We start from the raw sequence: 23,409 nt of genomic DNA, 5'->3' as shown, positions 1-23,409 counted from the left end.
TTGTGTAGTTTGTTGGGTTAGGCCTTGTAGTTTACACATGAGTCAAACGGAACTGGAGGGCTTGTGTCCCAGTGAAGCTTGGCCAACGAAAAAAGAAGTGGGTCACCTTTCAGTCCCTTCCAAACGGGTCAGACGGTAGCGCTATTGCTTTAACAATCGCCCGCCCAGCTCCTGCTCCAAGAGAGTATAGGACTGAGCGTCCAGACCCCCTGTCCTCCGGCCTTTGTGCGCTGAGAAGTTGACTAGGGTCCGGGGAAGCGCACCTCTGCCGGGGTACCAGGCCTAGAAGCCTCGGCTTTAGACTTTTGTGCTCACCCGAGGTCTTGGCCTCAAGATCCAGGTGGCCGGGATCTCAGTGCTCAGCGGCAACTCGGGCACGTAACCGCAGTCCCCGCCTGCCAGACCCCTCATTATCTACCAGGTGGTTAGCAGAGCGCCCCGCCGGCCAGGGAGAGGCGGGAGGTGGGCATGGTCCCCTCGGAGCCCTCTGGGCGTCGGCGATCCTCGAGGAGTTTCCGGGGCTCGGGTTCCGCGACCATCCCGGGCAGGAGCGCGGAAGCGAGTGGGCGGTGAGAGGCGGAGCCAGGGACGCGGGGGGCGTGGACGCGGGGGGCTGGGGAAGGGCCCCAAGTTAATGAGGCGAGCTCGGGCTGCCGAGCGGCTTTCGGAGCTGGGCTTTCCCCCGCGCTGCGGGCGCCAGGAGCCGCCTTTTCCGCTGGGTGTCACTCGGGGGTGGGGAGGATGGCCCATTCAAAAGCGCCGCGAGGAGGCCGGCCGGGTGCCCTTCGGTGAGCGCTCGCAGGAAGACGACAGCGGCCCGGCGACTCCGGGCGCTCGGACCTGGTGGCGCATCAGGACGCGGCTACCCCCCTGTCCGGACCCGGCGCTGCCGCCACCGCCGCTCTGCCTCCTGCGTTTTAGCCTCGTTTGCGCGCTCCGGGCCGGCGGCCGCGGGAGTCGCTGGGGCGAGGACGGCGCGCGGCTGCTGCTGCTGCCCCCGGCCCGGGCCGCTGGAAGTGGAGAGACCGAGGCGAGCGGCGGGACCCCTTATGCCGGGAGGATGCTGGAGAGCAGCGGCTGCAAGGCTCTGAAGGAGGGCGTGCTGGAGAAACGGAGCGACGGGTTGCTGCAGCTCTGGAAGAAAAAGTGCTGCATCCTCACCGAGGAAGGGCTGCTGCTCATCCCGCCGAAGCAGCTTCAACAGCAGCAGCAACAGCCCGGGCAGGGGCCAGCTGAGCCGTCCCAGCCCGGAGGCCCGGCGGTGGCCGGCCTGGAGCCGCCGGTCAAGCTCAAGGAATTGCACTTTTCCAACATGAAGACAGTGGACTGCGTGGAGCGCAAGGGCAAGTATATGTACTTCACCGTGGTGATGGCCGAGGGGAAGGAGATCGACTTTCGGTGCCCGCAGGACCAGGGCTGGAACGCGGAGATCACGCTACAGATGGTGCAGTACAAGAATCGCCAGGCCATCCTGGCGGTCAAGTCCACGCGGCAGAAGCAGCAACATCTGGTCCAGCAGCAGCCCCAGCAGCCGCAGCTCCAGCCCCAGCCCCAGTCGCAGCCTCAGCTCCAACCCCTGTCCCAACCCCAGCCTCAGCCTCAGCCCCAGCCCCAGCCCCAGCCCCAGCCCCAGCCCCAGCCCAAGCCTCAGCCGCTCCACCCGTACGCGCATCCTCATCCTCATCCACATCCACACTCGCACCCGCACCCGCACCCACACGCGCACCCGCACCAACTACCGCACCCGCACCCGCACCCGCACCCGCAGCCAGTCTCGCAGCCGCACGGGCACCGGCTTCTGCGAAGCACCTCCAACTCGGCCTAAAGGGGGCAGCACCAGGGCCCGACGAGGTGAGCGCCCCTCCGCTGCGACTCCTCCGGGCCGGGCAGGGGTGGGGGGCGCGGGGATGTTGGGGGGAGCGGGACGCCTCTTCACGGACTTGGCTCTTGTAGTGGGAAAATAAGACACCACCGCAAGTTTCCAGAGCCCTGGGATGGAGGGGAGCGCTCCGGGGCCGGGAGAAGTCCCGGCAGGGAGGGTGGGTGGGCGGGGGCGGCGGGACCCTAAGTGCCTCCCTCGGCCCTTCCGTGAGTGTTGGAGGTGCGTGCTCCAGCCCTCTAAGTGTCCCTGGCACATCTGGCCAGGGAGGAGTGGCCCCCGGAGGGCTTCTCCAGGGCGCTTTTGGGTCCTCAAAATTGGCCTGGGGAGAGCACGGGGTCTTGCCAGGACTCTGAGCCACCGGCTTCAATCCCTGTCATTTCTTTCTAGGTTTTGAGTACTTGAGCAAGTGGGACAAGCACATTTCTGTTGTCTTCATTTGGATGGAAAACCAAAAGCCTCCCCGCCCGCCGCAGATCAAGTAGTTTGGACATCACCGGCTAATAACTGGCGATTCCTCTTAGTTTCCCGCATTCTCTTCATCCCGGTGCAGAAAAACAGTTGCGAACCCAGAAGACTTTATTTATGAACCTCTGAAAGGACTTCCCAGTATGGTGGACCTCCTAGGAGCGATGATGTACTGTAATTTTATTTTAATGTATTTTGATTTATATTTATTAGTTTTTGTAAATGCTTGTTCTAAGACATTTCTGAATGTAGGCCAATTTTCCAAAAAGATCTTTTCAAGAGCCAATTCCCTAATTAATAAGTTCTGATCTTGGAAAAACAAACAAACAAACAAACAAAAAAACTTCAAGGGCGGTGGTGAGGAAAACGTTAAGAATCCGTTCATTATTCCTAGGGCGGTTTCAGAAGGTCTGACACTCATTGTTATGCCAGGCGGTTGGAATTAAATTCTGTGATGTTACTTCTTTTTTTTCCTGGAGATTTTTTTTTCTTAGACATATATTTTGTGTAGAATAGAAATTCAAAGAAGCTAAGTGTTCGGAATTGTGTAGTTTGAAATTTGATTGTTTTTCTAATGGGAAATTAGTAGTTATGAAACCTGATTGAAAATATTTTAATCATAGCCCAACTGATGACAGGATGATCTTATCGTGAAAATATAGTAAGGCCAGTTTAACTGTAGGAAAAGCCTTGCTTTATAACACCTATGTCTGAAAGGCACGGTAAGAATATTTCTTTGATTTCTGAGTATGAATGCATTAGGTATTTCATTTCAAAAAACAGGAGGGGGTGCGTGGTGGGAGAGAATCATAAGATTTATTTGAGGGAATAAATATGCTGTTATCTACACTAGAGATTACCCTTCTTCAAGAGCTTTGCACACTCCCTTTGAGCCATGTTTTCTGACCCTTTTACTTTGTTCTAGAAGCATACTCTAGAATCTCATAATTTTAGCTATAATTTGTCAATATTTCAAGGAACTAGGAGTCATAACTTTTTGGTTTTGTACAGATAATAACATTCATCAGAGAACCAACCGTTATGCCTTTTATAGCTCTGTAAAAAATTGAGGGGTGTAGGTTTTGTTGTTAGGTTAGCTAAACCAGAAATTGAAAAAGGAAGGACAAGATAAACACTGGATTTTCACTAAGAAAACAAACCTAGTCTTGTTTTAGCTGGTTCAGGAGTCTGGAGGGGGGGGTGGAGGGGGTGAGGAGAGGATGTGCTTTTAAAGGTAGAACAAAACCTCTTCTGTGTTTAAATCAATGGATGGTCAAAATCCACAAGGCCAGATGCTACTTCAGTTTAAAAGAGACCTAAATGATAGCAGATTCTCTAGAGACTAAAAACTACTTCCTATTTTCTTTCATGGGTTTCCTAATGGGGTCTCTGTTTAGTTTTCACTATCTTTCTCATAGTCTTGATCAGTATTTTTTCAGCTCCCAAATTGGAATGGTTGCATTCGTCCTCTGCTAAGTTATGTAGTCAAGAAATGAAAATACAATTTTGTTCTAGAGATCTGTTTATTCTCTTAGTCTACAAAGGAGTCCCAAGGTCAAATTATATTTTAACATAATATTTAAGTGATAAAAAATATCGAGATTATAACTCATCCAAAAATTTGTGAGGGAAAGCCTGTATCTGCTGACTCTTTAAGTTGCAATGAGCATGGGCTGCAGATTTTAAAAATACGTATATGTGGTATATATGATATATATGTACTACATATACTACATAAATAGATGATGGGCTGCTCAGAGAGCCAGATCTAAAGCATTCTTAAGTAAACATTTCAGCCTCTTTGGAATGACTGCTGTGCTTTTCAATAATGGCTCATTATATTGTAGTAGTAATACACGCTAATCAAATAACCTCATTTCCCCCCAGATGAACAAGATTTTCTTTCAAATTCTTACACTACTACCCTAACCTTTCAAATTCATGCCAAAGATTTTAAGTTAAAAAAAAAAAAAAAAAAAAAAACGGTGGGGAGGTTGACATCCTGCAATACTTCAGGTTCTATGTGGAAATGGAGGTCGAATTTAAGGTCTTGTACTTTACCATTCGAGTCACATTCCTGCCTCCTTCCCCACCCCCATACTTTTAAAATGAAGACAGGTATTTTAAAATGCATTTTGATTATATTATCTTACATGTAGGTCAGGTAGTATCATAGAAAAACAAAATGCTTGGCTCCCACTCCCTACTGACAAACTGCTAAGATTTTATTCTTCCCTAATGGCTGTAATTGTGAATGGGTCACCAGAATCCTGGTCTCGTCTTTCCGCAGTTCTCATTCCTTGGTGCTGTGATATCTATGTTGGTTGGCCTTCTTAGTAACACTCTAGACTAAACCCCTCTTAAATCTGTGACACATCAGAAAGTAAAAAGAGAAGTAGTATAGTTTGACACTTAAATTTTTGTGATGATTTGATAATCTTTCCAGGGCAACAACAAACATACTTAACAAAGCTCTACAGAGTATGAATGCAAGTTATCTTATATGTCTGTTCTATTCGTCTGTAAGAAAAGAATGGGGATCACTGAAGGTACTTGGAGACCTGACAAATTACTTTCATGGAGTTAGGGCAAAATACTTCTTTCAGCCTAAAACAAGGAAAAGAGAAAGAGCATGTTCAATAGAAAACCCACCCTCTAAGTAAACATAAAATGCAAAAAGTTGGGAAATTCAAAGGATCGTCCCATCTGGAAACTGAACTTTGTCCTTGAACTTGTTGGCTCTGAGCCTAGGATACAGTTGAATGACTATTTGTTAGGACAGATGAATGAAAGAAGGAAAAATTGTGTGACTCCCCAGCACTCAGGAGGTGGGTTCTCTTACTGCACAGTGCTTCCTTTACGCCCTTTCATGTGGTTCTTTGAAAACAACCAGTGCTGGGTCAGGCTAAGCGGCATGACGAAGCTCCTTAGACATACTTTCTTAGCGGAAATCCACATAGATCTGATCTGTATGTGCCCTACGGGGAAGGCTGAGGTCAGAGACTAAATGGCTAGAAAGGACAAATGAACATTTGTCTCATAGAGGAAGTTGAGATTCTCTCATCATAGAGAAATCAAGCTGATGTTATCATTCCAGTTCACATCTTCCCTCCCTCTTCCCCCCACCCCCATGGAAGCTAAAAAAAAATTTATTGCTTGTAGGTGAGATGTAAACATTATACTGAGATGTAAACATTGTTTGGGAACTCTGACAAATTGAAAGACTTGTGTAAACTTTCTTCTTTATCCCATGTACTGCTTGATTGCTCGCATAAAGGCCCCTCATTTAAAATTTGACGCTAACAATTTGCCACTGTGTAAATTCAAACATATCACCTGTTTTCTGTCTCCAGTGAAGGTGACTCAAGTTTGGCCTGGCAACAGTGTTCACAATGTCACATTAAATGACAGATGTAGAAGAGGGGGTCTAAGAAAGTTCAAACGGGGCTATCCCATAGAATTCAGAACTTCATTAGGATGACGACAGGCCTCATTCTTCTCTCTTTATTTTGTGAGTGTCAAATGATGTGACTTTTGCTTTATCAGTCAAATGCCTTCAGTAGAAAAATACTAAAAATTGGAACTTGTAGAGTTGGACATGAATTCTGTTAGTGAATTCTCTCAAGAAAACTGCACCTACTTACCTACGTAGACTCAGATGTTTTAGTTGTGGTTTTGTGTTAGATGCATTTTTAAGAACTATTTTCTAAATGTTTGCTCTTTTGAAGGATGGATCTGCAGTATTGAGAAGTCAGTTCACATTTAATGTAAGATTGAATGATGCAGTGTTCATGACTTTGTTGGCGGGACTTCTCCAAATGGATTAGAGAATCCAGAAAGATTTTCTTAGGGGATTATTGTCTGGTGAAGGAAGTGGAGGGCCTTCAAGAAGCACCTCTGCTTAAGTGCTGGAGAGACCTACCCCTACCTGCTCTGAAGCTGGCCTGCTGGTGATTGGCCAGGCCATGGGGAAGTTTCTAACAACAGCTGGTACTTCTAAATCACTATTTATTTTAAGAAGAAAATTAAATTCTCTGTTACATTCCACTGTCAGCCCTCTTGGAGTTCCAGAATGTGTAAATGCAAGCTTCGTAAAAGTCTCACCATGTACCAAATGTTGGAAAAACTGTCACATGTGTGAACTGAACATTGTGGTCCTAATTGATGTAAATATTTCTCAAGTGATTTGAAAGAGATGTGGTTTATTTTTCATATTTTCAAAATGCATTCCATTTCAAATAAACTATTAAGATGACCTACCTGTGAATCTTTTGAAGGTCTTCTTCACTGGGCAGGTACACTATGCTTCCTTTGGAAGAAGGATTCTTTCTGGGATGGAAAGGCATAAATTTCTTTCTTTTTTTTTTTTTTTTGCTTTTTGGGTCACACCTGGCTCTGCACAAGGGTTACTCCTGGCTCTGCACTCAGGAATCACTCAGGTGGAACAATAGCACAGAGAGTAGGGCATTTTCCTTGCATGAGGCCAACCCAGGTTCGATTCCTAGTATTCCATATGGTCCCCTGAGCACCCCCAGGAGTAATTCCTGAGTGCATGAGCCAGGAATAACCCCTGTGGATCACCAGTTGTGACCCCAAAAGGAAAAAATAAAGTTGCCTGAAAATACTGAATAATGAAGATAAAAATTCATGCTGATCTTTTTATAAAACAATTAGCCTTCCGTATACAGATGAGTTTGAGGAGTAGGGAGAGGATTCAGAGGGCCGGAGTGCATGCTTTGCATACAGGAACTCCAGGTTTCTGGCACTCTGTCCCTGGCACCGTATGTTCCTCCAGTACAGCAAGGAGTGAGCATGGTACTGGGAGTAACCCCTGAGCACTACTGGCTATGGCCCCAAGACAAAACAGAATTAAAAATAATACTAATGTAGCATTATAGCACTGTCGTCCCATTATTCATCGATTTGCTTGAGTGGGCACCAGTAACGTCTCCATTGTGAGACTTGTTACTGTTTTTGGCATATTGAATTGGCCACTGGTAGCTTGCAGGCTCTGCCATGTGGGCGGGATACTCTTGGTAGCTTGCCAGGCTCTTTGAGAGGGACGGAGGAATCGAACCCTCGTTGGCTGTGTGCAAGGCAAACGCCCTATCTGCTGTGCTATCGCTCCAGTCCAATTAATTATAAAATCTCTTACTTTGATTTTATAATTTGAAAAGTTTATGTATTAACTTTTCTTTTTCTTTGTTTTTTTTGGCCACACTGCAGAGCTATGTAACTCACCATGCAGTGTGGGGATGAGTATGTGCTCTGGCCCTTTGAGTTATCTCCCAGATATTGAGACTTGATTTTGTTTTGTTTTGTTTTAGGGCCATACCATGCAGCAGTGCTCATGGTTTACTCCTGGCTCTGTGCTCAGAGATCATTCCTGACAGGGTTCAGGGTACTAAATTGGGTGCTGAGTATCAAACCCAGCTCAGTTACATGGAAGGCAAAAGGTACCCTACCTGATTTACTATTTCAGGTTTTTTTTTTTTTTCCAGAAAAAAAATTCTAAGAAGGTGAATTATTACTGTTGTAAAAGGACTTTGGGAGAACTATGTGAAATACTTTTATGTAGTTGGTAGTAAAGCAGAATTGGTAAGAACCAGCGTATGAGTCATAGTTATAACAGGTACTGTAATAATGTCCTTTTGCTCAATGTCAGTTTGCTATGATATGAATGAGGGAGAAAAATATTCCTGACTGTGGTCACTGTCTATGCATTCTCTGTGGGTTTGCTCTGAGCACTCCAGTTTTCTCCCCACAACCCAAATATGTGCAAATCACTCTCAGTGGCGTGTCGGGGTTGTCCGAGTCTGAGCGTGTGTGTGTGTGTGTGTGTGTGTGTGTGTTTGTTTGTGCCCTTTGATGAAAAGCTATCCTGTTCCTCTCCGGGTTGGACCACTCTGTACCCTAAGCTGCTGGCATAGGTCCTGTCTTTTTAGAAGTATAGTGATGTCTTTGTGACCATGTTTGTTTATATCAATTAATCTATGTTTGGTTTCCTTATAATTATTTCAGTTAAAGTAGGTCTTCAAGAACCTGTGGACAACTTGAAGTGAGACGGTATTGTAAATTGTTCAAATCTCATTTCCACCACTTATTAGCTATTAGATCTTGAGTTACCTGACCTCTAGCAAATTCTGTTTCTTCTCTGTATAGTATTTAATAAAGGAACCTAACATAGGGTTGTTTAGAATATTTAATGGTAACACATATAAAAGGCATTGACACATGCTTGGTGTTGCTACAAAAAATGCTTCCTGCATTTTAAAGCAGCTTATAAGCTTTGAGAATCATTATAACTAAATAAATACATTATATATGTTTTTTTAAAGCTACCAATTGTATTTTTAGTGGCCTTACCATTTCTTTTAGATGACAGCAACAGTAGAATGGCAATATTTTTGTACTTACCTTTGAAATTGTAGTATTAATATTTCACTGTTTTTATTAGTTCATCACTTTCCATTTTTTTGTTACATGCTTATGTGAATTTCCAGTGAGTTTCAACGAAACAATAAAGATCCCATGTCCCTGTAGAGGGTGCTTCAGTGTCCCACCCAAATTGCCACTTCAGGACAGGGAGACCCCTCACTCCTGGTAAGGGAGAGTTGCTTTCATTCACATACTTTCAGTAAGTCTTTTCCCCAGAAATGTCCTCAGCATCATCTCAGAGAAATCACAATGCCTTAAAACACATTCATTCCTTGGAGGTGGTCCATTATCATTTGGTTGGTCTAAGAAAGGGAAAGGGGGGGGGCAGGTGGAGGGCAGACCAGAACAGTTATCATTCTAAACAGCTCTAGAGGGCCAGCTCCAGAGATCCCTTTGAATTTGCTGGGGCCTCACTCCATGATGAGCTGGCATTACAGTTTAACTTTCCCTCTGCCCAGTACAGTTTCCCTGACTCCATCCCAGATGAGACTTCCCATGGTACTGAAGCTATGGAGTAGGTAGTAAAACAGAGCTGGGAAGAACTAGGTTTTGAGTCATCGGAAAGCAGGCACTGTAATAATGTCCTTTTGTTCACTATCAGTTTGTTACAGTCCAAATGAGAGAAAAATTATTCCTGGCTGTGGTTACCCTTCAACCTTCCTGGAGCCAAATCTCAGTGTCTCAGAGCTTGTTTCTCAAGTCATCCAGTCTAAATCTGTGTCTCTGTATATGACTGAAAGATGTGTGTGTTTTTCCCTCTGCCCCCATGTTTCAGCAGAAAGCGGATGCTGTTGGAAGGCAAGGTATAGAGCCTTTATTTTAGAGTAGTGACTCAACCTGGAGCTATTTTGCCCCCCAGGAGATTTGATGTTGCCTTTGGAAATGTTTTTGGCTTTCACAACTGAGGTAGAGATCAGAGTTATGGCTAAACATCCTCTATTACATAGGACTGTCTTTCAAGGAAACTGATATCCTGCCCAAAATTTCAGTAATGCTGAGATTGAGAAACCCCACTTGGTCTTATTTTTATTAGCTAAGTTCCTGTGGACAGTGATTTTTTAAAAAAAATTTTGCTTCATATTCATGTGTTGAATGTAGGCACATGAGAGAGACATAGAGAGAGAGAAAAAGAGAGAGAGAAAGAGATAGAAAGAGAAAAGAGAGAGAGAGAGGAGAAAAATGCCATAGAGGTAGGCTGGGGGTTGGGGAGGGGAAGGCTAATAGAACAAGAAAAAAAAGAGAAAAGAAAAGAAATAAAAGAAATAAAAGGGGGAGGAGAATAAAAAATAAAGAATTTAGGAATCTGTTTTATGGCATTGTAATCCCCTGCCCCCAAATCAGATAGTTCCCATAAAGGGCTGAATCTAAGCATTCCATTCAAATTGCTTTTATACTCATGATTATTATTTAGTCAAAATTGTTATGACAGCATACTATCCCATTGAGCTGTTGTATTTTTTCCTTTATCAGTATTTTTTTAAATTTTATTCTTTAATTAGTGAATCCCCATGAAGGTACAGATACAGATTCACACATTTTAGAACTTGTTTTTTTCCCTCATACAATGTTCACAAACACATCCCTCCACCAGTGCCCGTTCTCCACCAACAATAAACCCAGTATCCCTCCCCCCCTCCATCCCACCTCCCCCTCACCCACCCTGCCTCTGTGGCAGGGTACTCCCTTTTGATCTCTCTTTCTCCAATTGGGTGTTGTGGTTTGCAATAGGGGTATTGAGTGGCCATTGTGTTCAGTCTCTAGTCTACTTTCAGCGCACATCTCCCTTCCCAGGCGGGATCTCCAACCACATTTTACTTGGTGTTCCCTTCTCTATCTGAGCAGCCTTTTTTCCCACCATGTGAGAACAGCTTCCAAGCCATGGAGCCAACCTACTGGTACTTATTTCTACAAAGTGAAATGAGTCAGAAAGAGAGAGATGGACATAGAAAGATTGCACTCATCTGTGGAGCTGTTGCATTATTTTATTCATTGTCTATTGTCATCTAGTGAGTTTCTGTTTTTATGCTGTTATCAATACTATTATAAATGGCTCCATGCATATAGCATATTGAAAGGAGCATGGACTTGAATTCGAATTTTCTTTTTTGGGCCATCCTGGGGATCACACCCAGATCTTCCACATGCAAAGCCTTTGTTCCACCACTAGCCCACATCTTTAGCCTCTGCCTTCGAGTTTTGAATCTGCTTACATTTGTGACAACAGGCAGCTCTTTTAAAATCTTTCCGCACCTTAGTTTGCTGATCTGTACGTGGAAACAATGTCTCTTTCTTTAACAGCTATTATGGGCCTGTTATGTTATGAAGAAGCAATGCAATTTACATGAGTTCAAGTCCCAGAAACACCACTTAAGCACTTTCTTATATGGTAAAGCATTATGTAACAAAAATGAAAATGTTGGGGCTGGAGTGATAGCACAGCAGGTAGGGCATTTGCCTTGCACCCGGCCAACCCGGGTTCGATTCCCAGCATCCCATATGGTCCCCCAGCACTGCCAGGAGTAATTCCTGAGTGTAGAGCCAGGAGTAACCCCTGAGCATCGCTGGGTGTGACCTGAAAAGCAAAAAAAAAAATAAATAAAACAAAAACAAAAACAAAAAAAATGTTATTATGCCATTTGAAGAGGAGTTAAGTAATATACCTATATATACTGATATATCAATATATAGTTATGTACTTATATATCAATAGAGATATATGTCTATATATGTATATTATATTCTAATCTAAATAATCTTGATTTAAGGAATAGGTTACTTGAAGCTGGAGATATAGTTCAGTGGCTAAGTACATGTAATGATGCTTAACTTGCATGTGCAGCCACATTGATCCCCAGCATTCCATATGGTCCTTCAAGTCCTGCCAGGAGTGATCCCTGAGCACCAAACAAGGAGTAATCCCTGAGCACTGGTTGGTGTGACTTTAAAAATTAAATAAAGAAAGGAAATAGGATATTAGGAAAATAGTATCAATATCAATTTCCAGCTTTTTATAAAATCTAAGCCTAATTTATCATAGTGGAAGAATCATATGAACATAGCATTGTAACTGTTCTGAGTTACTGACATAGGAAAGCCTGGGTAACAAACTCACTGACATATGAGTCTATTCAATGAGATGTTCACACTTGCCTTGCTTCATGCTGAAAGACCTTGCTGGAAATCTTTATCACACAGAAAGACTAACAGATGTCCTGGTGTGAGTGAATAAAGCAGCATTTCTCAACTGAGGAGCTACAGAGTCCTGGTGAGTCCCCAGAATATTCCAGACTGCAAGAGGTAAAACTCTTACAAATGGGGTGGGGGTGGGGAGTCATTGTATTAGCACAAAGGTGAATTTAATCCTGAGTTCATGGGTTCTTGAATATTACATGAAATGTTTGCAAAAAAAATCTCAGATCTTAAGAAGTTATAATTTATTATACAGTCTAAGTAGATGGGTCAGGTTCCTCCCCAATGCTCAGGCCCATCTTTTTACTAGTGTATAATGTTACTCATCCTGTCTCTTGATGCTTCATTCAGATTCCAGCATTGGTGGTCCTGTCCTCTCGTTGTCTGCTTGCCCCCAGTGTACTGTTGACCTGGTCTTATCTCTATGCCATTCTCTTCAGTATGCAATCCTGCTGTGGAATATGCATCTGGAAGCTTGTTATCTGCAACCCTCACTGCTCTCTAACCTATCATTGGGTCTCACTAGGGATGGATTCCCACCAGCTTCTGTCCCCTTGTCTTACCTTGGTTTCCGGCCATGGCCATGTGTAAGTAGGTGAGACCCTTTGTTGTCCTTCTGTCTTTCTGGGCATAGGTGAGAGGGAAAAAGTGGCCAAGGTGGGGCTTTCTTTTATTTTTTATCTGCTGTTACCTCCCACTCCCAGCCATTCCATTGCCTGTTTTTTTTTTTTTTTTTTTTTTTTGCCTGTTTTAACTGGATATAATCTTGATGGGCAAGACTTAAAATATCCAATTAAATTAACTCAGTTACCTGGTGTCCCTCCCTTCTACTCCCTCTGTAATGTTAGCACAACACGAGGACACCAACCACTGAGGGGAGGGCACATGGGAGTGCCACAGAAAGGAATCCAGGATATAAGGGGCATGGATGAGGAAGGGGTAGGAAAAGCTGTTCTGGAAAATTCTTCGCCTACAAAGTAAATTCAGTTATCAAAACTGGCACAGGTCGGGGTCTGAAGACTGGGGATTAGATGATCTGTGGTTAGTTCTTGATGTAGCAGTTCTCCTGGATCTGAGCCTTGTTCTGAATCTGATTTTGATTTTCTCTTGAAGAGATTCTTTTTTTGTTGTTGCTTTGGTTTTTGGGTCGATGCTGACCCAAAAATAATTCCTGATTCTCTACTCAGGAATTACTCTTGGTGGTGCTCAGCAAACTACATGGGATGCTGGGAATCGAACCCGGGTCAGTGCATTCAAAGCAAGTGTCCTATACTCTATACTGTCTCTCTGGCCCATTTTGAGGAGAGTCATATAGTTGACTGATTCACTTGGCTGCTCAGATTATAAGAGAATCCAGATCAGCTGCTCCTGGTTGGGGTAGCTGTGGAGTGACTTGCTCCCTGCCACGGCATTCACCTGAAGCAGATGATGTTTAATTAGAATCTGGGACAGAAAGCTTAAAAAAAAAAAATAGCTGATGTGGTTATGTTGCATACTCAAAAACCCAGCCCAAGTCATTTATAATAGAGTGAGCAAACATGGATTGCGGTCCTTTAAGACCAGACATCCTGTGCTTTCGAATGAAGTGATAAATGAGTGTTCCACTATTGTACCGAGAGCAACAGGAAATGACTCTTGAGGAGTTTCGAAGTTTTAATTATGTCACCAACCTCCACTGGCTTTCTCCTGAAGCGGTTAGTTCATTCAGTTCAGTTCCTCCTGGAGCCAACAACCGCCCTGTGATTTTGCAAGTATTTTGTTGTAGCAAATTCTACTGAGTAATGTGGCTTGCCCTGTCAGGCTGACTCATCATCTCGGAAGAACAGATTGACTTTGTGACTAATCACAATCCAAGAAGCCAACTTTGAATCTGTTTTAGGCACATTCTCTTTCTAGTTTTTAGCTACAAAGAGAGAGGCTTGTTTCCTCAAAGCTTTGCTACACTTGATAAATATGCACCTGCCTTTAACGATCCCCGTATCCCCCAACACTCATTTGTCTTTGTCTATGTCTCTATGTGTGTATATACATTATATATCTGTGTGTATGTGCATATACATATATGTGTGTATATGTGCATATATGTATGTATACATAAATATATACTTTTCTTGCTAATTAATTTCCTTGCTAATTAATTTCCTGGCTCACAAAGGTATGTTGGTCAGTTTAAACTGTGAATTTTAAACCTGTAGCACTGGACAGAACTATCCTGAGCATTCTGCTTAGAAAGTAGCCCTCCTCCCTGCACGCTACCCAGACCCTTATTACAATGCTGTACCCAGTAGAGTGCTAGGCCTTTTGAGTTTCCTATTGCTGGGTTTCAGCAGTACTACTATGGGGAAGGATGCTGGCCTTCAGTGGGAGAACAATTGAGTAATTTACTCCTATAGTTTCTAATAGCAAAGGAAACTCTAAACTCTAAGGTAGACACTAGTACAGGAATTGTGAGTGCAGGTACAATAGAGAATCTGATTCTTGTCCCAATACAATTACCCAGTAATTGTATTGCCAGATGTTCTCATAAAATCCCAAATGCCTATACAAAGTGACAGGCCCTCGATGCTTGGCTGTTCTCAACACACCCTGGTTTGTATTTTCTTTCTAGAAAATGGTGGACAATATTATCTCTTCTCTATATAAATGATAAGCTTGAGACTAGAGATGAAATTGGGATTTTTGGAACTTAGACAAAATTTTATTCATCTTCCCTGATTGCCCTGTCACCTCCACCCCTTTGTAGAGAAAGAAAATGAACCATGGAGGCTAGTCATTTGCCTCTACAAAAACAAAATAAAGTCACAGACAGAATTAGAACCTGAGTCCAGCCTCTTAGTTCTTAATGCTCTTTCCACTAACTGACTACTTTACACATTTTGTGAGATAATTTATGTAAATTTAATGCATGGGATTATTCTTGCAAAAAATTACTCGTGGAACTCTGACATCATACCTACCTCCCAAGTGTATAGTTTTTTATTTGTGTTATATGAACCATCTCTTTGGGGAGTTTAAATATAATGAAAACAACTGTTTCATTTTGCAGTTTTAAAAAGTGAACTTATGGAGATATAGTACAGTGGGTAGGGTATTTGCCTTGCACAAAGCTAACCAGAATTTGATTCCAGGCACCCCAGTTGGTCCCCCTAGCCCACCAGGAGTGATCCCTAAGCACAGAGCTGAGATTAAGCCCTGAGCATCATGGGTATGGTTCCCAAACAAACAAAAGAGTAAACTTGTAACTTAGATCTTCCAACTTGAATTCAAGTGGCTTAACTAACACAAACCTCAAGCAAGAGAAAAAATCACACAAGAAAGCAAATTTTGAGGTAGATGTTGATGGAGGAGTGGCAGGTTTAGTTCAACGTATTTTTTTATATGTTGGTCAGACAGAATATACTATTTTTCCAAATTGTATTGAAAATTTAGAAAGTGTTCAAACGCTGTTTGTAATTTATTTTATTTTGTGACTCCTAAAATATTCATGGAATTTTCACTAGTTACTGTTCCCCACATCTTGAAAACTGTAGAAGTGATCCAAATGTTTATCCTGTTACTTGAGGAAGTAGATGACTGACTTTTTGAGCCTTTTTTATAGGTTTCCACTTTTTTTTGGGGGGGGGGGTCACACCCGGCGATGCACAGAGGTTACTCCTGGCTCATGCAATCAGGAATTACTCCTGGCGGTGCTTGGGGGACCTTATGGGATGCTGGAAATCAAACCCCGGTTGGCCGCATGCAAGGCAATCGCCCTACCCCAGGTTTCCACTTTAACCGGTATAAAGGTTCATCAAGTGAATGGCTCTATAGAAAACCCTGAGATCCTAATTGGTGAGATAGCAAAACTTACTGCTGTCTTTCTAGGAAACTAGAAGAATGTAATCCAGTAGCCCCAACTTCAATTAAAAAATAATAGTGTAAGACCTCCTCAGAAGCTATGAATACCCTAGCTGGACAACTTTGAGATTTCAGAATTCAGTAACAAGAGGCCAGAAAAGAAAAAAGACCAAAGGATTCTCAATAAGTGTATGTTCTCCAGCATCCTGTAAAACTGGTTTTTAGTTGAAAATTATGCATGCGCCCCGGGTGACGCCATTATTTCCTCTTACATACAATGACCTTTTTCAGGTCTTCATTCAGGGACCTTGGCTTGGTCCAGGAGTCACAGCTCTTGTCACAAGGCAGCGGGTTGCCTGCTTGTTCTTGTGAAAGTGATGACTGGGAGAGCTTGATAGGGGGTGATGCTGACAGCCTCGCTCTGACAGCAGATTGTCAGCATTCTTGCCCGGGGCACTCCAAGAGCCTGGGAAAACACTTTGGTTTCAATGCCGCTTTCAAACACAATATTCATTTGAACAGAATGACTATGTAAAATAGGCAAAAGGAGCAGCTTTTGTGGGTTTAGCTAGATCTGGCCTCTTAAATATATTCAGGAGGGAATTCTGTTACATGTTGTGTCATAATCAGAGCACCCTCTTCTAGGCATTTAAACTTGACTTATAAAGAACAGTTTTTCTTACTGCACAGAAATTAACATATAAAACAGGGGTGAGAGACAAAGAGTATTTGTGAATTAGAAGTATAAAAAAAACCCCTGAAATGGAAGGATTTTGTTAGGAGTCCACCTTCCTGATATGCGACAGGAATGGAAGGCATGAGTTGGGTAGGAGTGTGGGGAGGGTAGTGAATCCCTACATACTTTTACATACTTGCAAGGTAATTGAGAGAAAAGGATTTTCTTCTATATACTTCCTCAATTCATCTTCTCTCAACTATTAAGAGGATTTCCATTTCATGATAAAAAGCCTAATAATTTAGTAGAAGTTGTTTACAAAGTTCCTATGGACCTTTGGAAATTTGCCTTAAAAGTTTCTATAAACCTTTGGAAACAAGTTTAGAGGAAAAGGTAAGTGAAGAATTGAACTTTTTTTTTTCTTTTTGGGTCACACCTGGCGATGCACAGAGGCTACTCCTGGCTCTGCACTCAGAAATTACCCCTGGCAGTGCTCAGGGATGATTTAAAAACCTGATAAAACCTCTACCTGGTCCAGCACAGAGAAGGCTGGACCAAACAATCCCCTACAGAGAATATCCAACAGGAGCAAAGGCCATGAAAGGAATATCAAAGAAGAGGATCTCTTACTCCCAATTCAATCCCCTTGGCAATCACCCTAGCAACTGACCCTTACCTAGAAAGGCCCTCATGGGGCAGCTTGGAGAAACCCTAAAATGCCAGCTTGAACAAAGGAAGAGTGGGCATGTGGTGTCAGTGTCCATGTGCTTCTAGTGCCATGTGAGGCAGCTGAGTGCATGTGGTGCCTGTGTTATTGGAAGAGGGAGGGAGTTGCACTCAGCAAAGTTTAAATCAGTGCTCATATGGGGTCGGCCACATGCAAGGCAAACGCCCCACCCGCTGTGCTATTGCTCCAGCCCCAAGAATTGAACTTTTAGGGACTTAATTTCTTTCCTATATGAGGCTCTGAAAAAGGAAATAAAAAGAATAAGGTGAAACTTGTATGAGTTTTGTATAAACTGAAATCTCTTAAGAAATATTTTCTAGGGGCCTGGAGGGATAGTATCGCAGGTAGGGCATTTGCCTTGCATGTGGCCAGCCCGGGTTTCGTTCCCAACATCCCATATGATCCCCCGAGCACTGTGAGGACACTATCAGGAATGATTCCTGAGTGCAGAGTCAGGAGTAAGCCTTCAGCATTGCCATATGTGAACTCCAAACAAAACAAAACAAAGAATATTTTCTATAACTTAGTTTATATTTGAAAAGCTGACATTCATTAGATTCTTGCTGCCTATCTAACCCTATAATAAAGACTGAAGGTTATAGGGCTTTCTTATAGGGCTGATCACAGAAACTAGTTCAAACTAGGCAAAGTATTGAAGCAGGCAGACAGAGAGCTAGAGAAGGATTCCTTATGGCTGTAGTTTCTTGGGAAGTAATAAAACCAATTAGTCTTGGGGGCCAGAGCCATAGTACAGTAGGTAGGGCATTTGCCTTGCACGCGGCCGACCTGGGTTCAATTCACGGCATCTTGTATGGCCCCCCAAGCACTGCCAGGAGTAACTCCTGAGCATCGCTGGGTGTGACTTCCCCTCACCCCCCTAAAAAAAAAAGCAACGAGTCTTAAGGCTTCTGAAAAACCCATCTTGTGGACACGGGAACTAAGGCCTGATAAAAACTCTACCTGGTCCAGCACAGAGAAGGCTGGACCCAACAATCTCCTACAGAGAATATCCAACAGGAACAAAGGCCATGAAAGGAATATCAGAGAAGAGGATCTGTTACTCCCAATTCAATCCCCTTGGCAATCACCCTAGCAACTGACCCTTACCTAGAAAGGCCCTCATGGGGCAGCTTGGAGAAACCCTAAAACGCCAGCCTGAACAAAGGAAGAGTGAGTGGGCATGTGGTGTCAGTGTCCATGTGCTTCCAGTGCCATGTGAGGCTGCTGAGTGCATGTGGTGCCTGTGTTATTGGCAGAGGGAGGGAGTTGCACTCGGCAAAGTTTAAATCAGAATTCTCTATTAGCTAATCAGTGACTTCTCTCTACGCCCAGAATTTGAACTGGAGAGCTGCCTCCCAACTGTCTTCCCGAGCTTTTCATGGACCCAGTTCTAGTGTTTGTTTTACTGTTGTTTCACTGTCCTATCACATTCCCATGCTGAGAGAGCAAGCAAGGCAGATACAGGAGCCAAAGACAAGCTGTTAGCAAAGCAATCTATTGATCACAAAATAGGACTATTAGCAGGACAATAGGTAAACAATTCATTGATTATATAAAACACCTCCCCATAAGAAATGAAAGATAAGAGAGTTAAACAATAGTAAAACAAACATCAGAACAGAGTAGTCAGACAATAGTTAAACGATTGAGGTAGAGGTTAAAAAAAAAAGCAATAGGCCACCCTCTTGATTGATCCACCCATGTCATGAGTCCTTTTTTTCTCCCAAGTGAGCACAGTCCTGCCCATTGCTAGATGAGCACACATCCTGCTTTTCTGCCAAGCTCACTTGCGCACATCCTGCTCTTCTGCCCTGCAAACATGCCTCCATCTTATCAGTCAAAGGAGCTCACACTCTGGGTACTGGGATCAAAGCCAGTTTGCCTCTTTTTCAAGGGAGTGGGGTCAGTACCTTTGAGGTGTGTACTTTCATGCCTTCATACTTCGGTGCTGGCATATGTACTGGGGTTCTCTCTCCACTCTGGAGAAGCCCAAGTTCTCTCTTAAGCATTATTCTCCCTTCCTCTCTCTGTCCCTCCCTGCCCCATCCTAAAAACTTCCAAATAAAGTCGGTTATACTTCACTACTCTGTCTCCTCCTCACATTCTTTCCTGTGAGGGAAGGACAAGGACCCCAGAGGCCTGGGTAAAGTCTAGGACTGACTTTCTGTTCCTGCAAGGAGCTTGGCTCACGGTCCTAGCCTTCCCTAGTCTTTTCCCAGCTGGCAGAGGTGGATAGACAGAAAACAGCAGATTGCCTTCTTGAGACTCCTGCCTCTCTCCTCCTCACTTCACATAAGTCACCCGGGTACCCCACCTGCATCAGTATGTAAAGTACTGAAATTAATACCAAGCTCGGAGTAAGTTCCCAGTGAAAGACAGTTACAATAGTGCAGTGAGAGTGCCAGAGATTGGGTGATGGATAAGGTATATAATTTTCAGGACTGAGAAGCCAGATTTTCTGCGGTTTTGCACATTATTATTTCTGTTGTTGTTGTTTTAAAAAATATTCTTTAGGGCCAGGGAGATCGTTTAAGGAACTCAAATAGGCTAAGCATCATTAACTAGTCTCTTTTAGTGATTTTCACAATTCTTACTAAAGTCTTGCCCTTCACTTTAAAATATACTGCTCTTGTAAATGATATTCTGTTGGTTCATTCATGTTTCTGGTCTCATAATTGGTGTCCAGGAAGCCCTGAGACCCTCCCAGCAATTCTTAGCTGAATGGATAGATATTTAATGTAAGGGCTTATACATAGGTGGTGCAGCTCAAATTCTGTGGGCTGGGGCTTGTACTTTAATGGCTGCATTCACAAATGCCCAGGATTGTGTAGGTCTATGATTAAACTAGGGTTAGCTGCATGTAAGATGAGACTCACCTGCACCCCTTTGCCTAAAACAAATGGAATACAACTGAATTATAAAACAAAAATATATAATTGCTTTCTACACCTCCACATCACTCATATTTTCGTGAAAGAGATGTAAGAAACATCTAAGTTTCTTGGAAGAAACTGAAACTAAACTAAAGCTGGAATCTCCATCAGTGAGATATAGTGACAAGCTTACAGACCTTAGGCCCATCACCCAAGAATCATAACTTTCCTAACAAGAACCTAATTAAGGCAATGGAAGAAATAAACATTTCATTTATTCTCTGTCCAATAATTTTACTGTATTCTGAGAACTTCTTTTTATAAAAATTTTTTTCTGTGTATTTTTTGGGTCACACCTGACGATGCTCAGGGGAGGACCAGATGTGATGCCAGAGATTAAAGTCAGGTAGGCTGGGTACAAGGCAAACGCCAGATCTACTATACCATGGCTCCAGACCCAAACTTTTTATTTAGGGAGCTTCTGCAAAAGTCAGTAAAGAGTAATAAAATTAAGTATCCAAAGTATGCTTTGTTGCTACAAGCCATATCAGTCTAAGCAAATGACTGCCTCACTGGACATTAACTTTCTTGTTTTAATTTAACTAATTCTTTAGCAGTACTGGGGTGGACTGAAGCGATAGCACAGCAGATAGGGCATTTGTTTTGCACTCGGCCGATCCGGGTTCAATTCCTCCGTCCCTCTTGGAGATCCCGGCAAGCTACTGAGAGTATCCCACCCACATGGCAGAGCCTGGCAAGCTACCTGTGGCGTATTTGATATGCCTGCTTGAGCAAATCAATGAACAATGGGACGACAGTGCTACAGTGCTACCACCTGACAGCAGTACTGGAAACTAAATCCAAGTCCCATTTATGTTGTTAAGCCACACCCCCAACTCTTGTCTTTAAATATAAACAATTCCCTTGCTTTAAATATAGGCCTTCAATTGTCTGTTTCTGATAGTATTTTAATAAGTGTTAGCTCTAGATTCAGTTGCCTTTTTTGGAAACAGTATCGATTTTGAACTTACAGGACTGTTAGGATTTCTTCAAAGTCCAAACTATATGACTTTGCACAAGGCACTTAAAACTTTAAAACTTGTTTCCTTACCTGTAAAATGGAAATGATAAAACCTTTTCCTCAGAGTCCTCAAACACTGTAATGAGGACCAAAATGGCTATTTTATATGAAGGCACTTGGTACAATACTACGTGATTATTATGTCATTAATGTATGCTAGAACTTCCTTTTTAGTACAGCTAAATATCTACTTTATACAAAAATAAGAGGTAGAAACTCAGATAGAAAAAGAGAGAGATTTGATATAATTTCTCTACACTGGGAGAGATCAGTAAAGAAGACACAATAGCAGCTTTAGTTTACAGATAAGAAAATGGTCTCTTCTGTGCCTCTGTTGAGTCGAAGCATGACACTGAAGACGTCTTTCCCTGGTGGGAAGTCTATATCTATTCAGTCAAACCACCTAGAAAAGCTTGTAAGCTATTTATTTCAATCTGCAAAGAGCTATACCTATCTCATAAGCAATTTATTTCTATCTACAAAGACTTCAATAACAAAATCTCCACCAATTTACAATCCCTTCTATGTTCATTATGTGCTTTCTTCCAATTTCCGTTAAAAAAAAGGAGATTCCTTGAGGATTTGCCATTTTGAATAGTTTTGTTGTTGATGTTTAATTAACCAATAGGTCTTCAACTTATCCTCCTTTTATTCCTGTCTAATTAAAACACCAACAGTACAGTGAGAGCATTTGATTTGAGTAACTGAAAGGCACTACAAAGTTCCTGATTTTTTCACTACTGTTGGGATGCATCTTAGCATGATTGAGAACTATTTTCTACAATATATGAAGTGAACGAGAGGAAAATGGGTATCTCTGGAAATTTGGAGGCGGTAGAAATTTATTTCCTACTAAATACTCTCACATAAATATGCCAGTAAGCAATATTTTGCTTCAATAGTGTAGCCAGGGAGAATAACAATTGAAGAAATAATAAACAATGCGCTGGGGCAATGTGAGGCAGTTAGAGTGCAGACCATGCTTGTATGAGGTTCACAATCCCTGGCACTACAAAAAAAGAAAGAACAATGTTACTTTCTTCTTTGACTTTATGCTAACGTCTTCATAATAAGGTTGGTATCATTACATTCCTTTTACTGGTAAGAAAATAGAAACTTACAGAAGTCCAATTCTTGGATACTTCAGATCTAAGACAGTCCAGGGCCCTGCTCATGTGATGAGAAGCAAAATTTTAGCCCTTTAAAAGTTAGCACGACTATGGGAGACCAAGCACAAGTGAGCTCTCCCCACGGCGAGCGTAGCCTGGCAGAGTATAGTTGCTTAGCCCAGGAGACTTTCTGGAACCAGAGTGTGTCGGCCCATAGCCCCACTGCCCAGTCGGCAGCTTCTCTTCCCAGACCACCCTGCAGAGCAGCCTGTGTGCTGTCAAGGCATGATTCTATTTATGGGATGATGGGCCTGTGGATCCTGAAGGGAACACATAAAGACTCATTTTATTTAGTATTTATTCAAGAAAAACACATGCCTTTATAAGGAATGGAATGGAGGTTTTGTCCTCTCAGTGCAATGGTTAGCATCATTTCCTGGGGAACTAATGAGAACAGTTTGTCATCCTAGAGACCCCTTCCCCCCAACCTTGCCAAAGCTGAACTCTTGACCTGATCTGAGAAAAACACAGAAATCATGGTGAAGGGTAGGGCTTAGTAGAGGGCCACCCAGCCAATGAGCAAGGTCAACCCAATGGAAACATAATCGGAAGGGAACTAAATTCTACACAGAAGAATGATTGGAGGCTCAAGACTGGCCCATTCACTCTTCAACCTATACCCAGTTCTCCCCATTCCTTTATTCTGTTAATTTTTTTGTAATTTATCAATGTCCCTTCAGATACTCTTGACTTTTTTTTTTTAAAAGCATTTCTGGAAATTTTTTTTTAAACTTTTTATTAAATCACCATGTGGAAAGTTACAAAGTTCTCAGGTTTATATGTCAGTTATACAATATTCAAACACCCATCCCTTCACCAGTGCCCATATTCCACCACCAAAAACCCCAGTATACCCCCCGCCCCCACCCCCTACCCCCTACTGTATAAGTAATGAATTTCACTTCATTTTTTCTTTACCTTGATTACATTCCATAATTCAACACAAAACTCACTATAGTTGTTGGAGTTTCCACCCAAGAGAGACAGACCTACTACATTTGATAATTAGTTTTTCATTGCTGGAAATGAAGAGATATGTAGCCCCACTGCTACAAGTACATAACTCTCTCTC

At 42.8% G+C, this 23,409-nt stretch overlaps 1 protein-coding gene across 1 annotated transcript; it reads left to right on the top strand.

Moving 5' to 3' along the window:
• Window positions 1-392: 392 nt before the first annotated feature.
• PHLDA1 (pleckstrin homology like domain family A member 1) lies at window positions 393-6,602 on the top strand. The gene is made up of 2 exons (XM_055118213.1): window positions 393-1,851; window positions 2,270-6,602. The coding sequence occupies exon 1, from the start codon at window positions 635-637 to the stop codon at window positions 1,823-1,825; it is 1,191 nt and encodes a 396-aa protein (XP_054974188.1). The 5' UTR covers window positions 393-634; the 3' UTR covers window positions 1,826-1,851; window positions 2,270-6,602.
• The last annotated feature ends 16,807 nt before the right edge of the window (window positions 6,603-23,409 follow it).

Source organism: Sorex araneus, chromosome 10 (genome assembly GCF_027595985.1).
Source record: "Sorex araneus isolate mSorAra2 chromosome 10, mSorAra2.pri, whole genome shotgun sequence".
NCBI classification, from domain to species: domain Eukaryota; kingdom Metazoa; phylum Chordata; class Mammalia; order Eulipotyphla; family Soricidae; genus Sorex; species Sorex araneus.
Note: the sequence above shows the minus strand (reverse complement) of the source record. Positions and strands in the feature narration are given on the sequence as shown.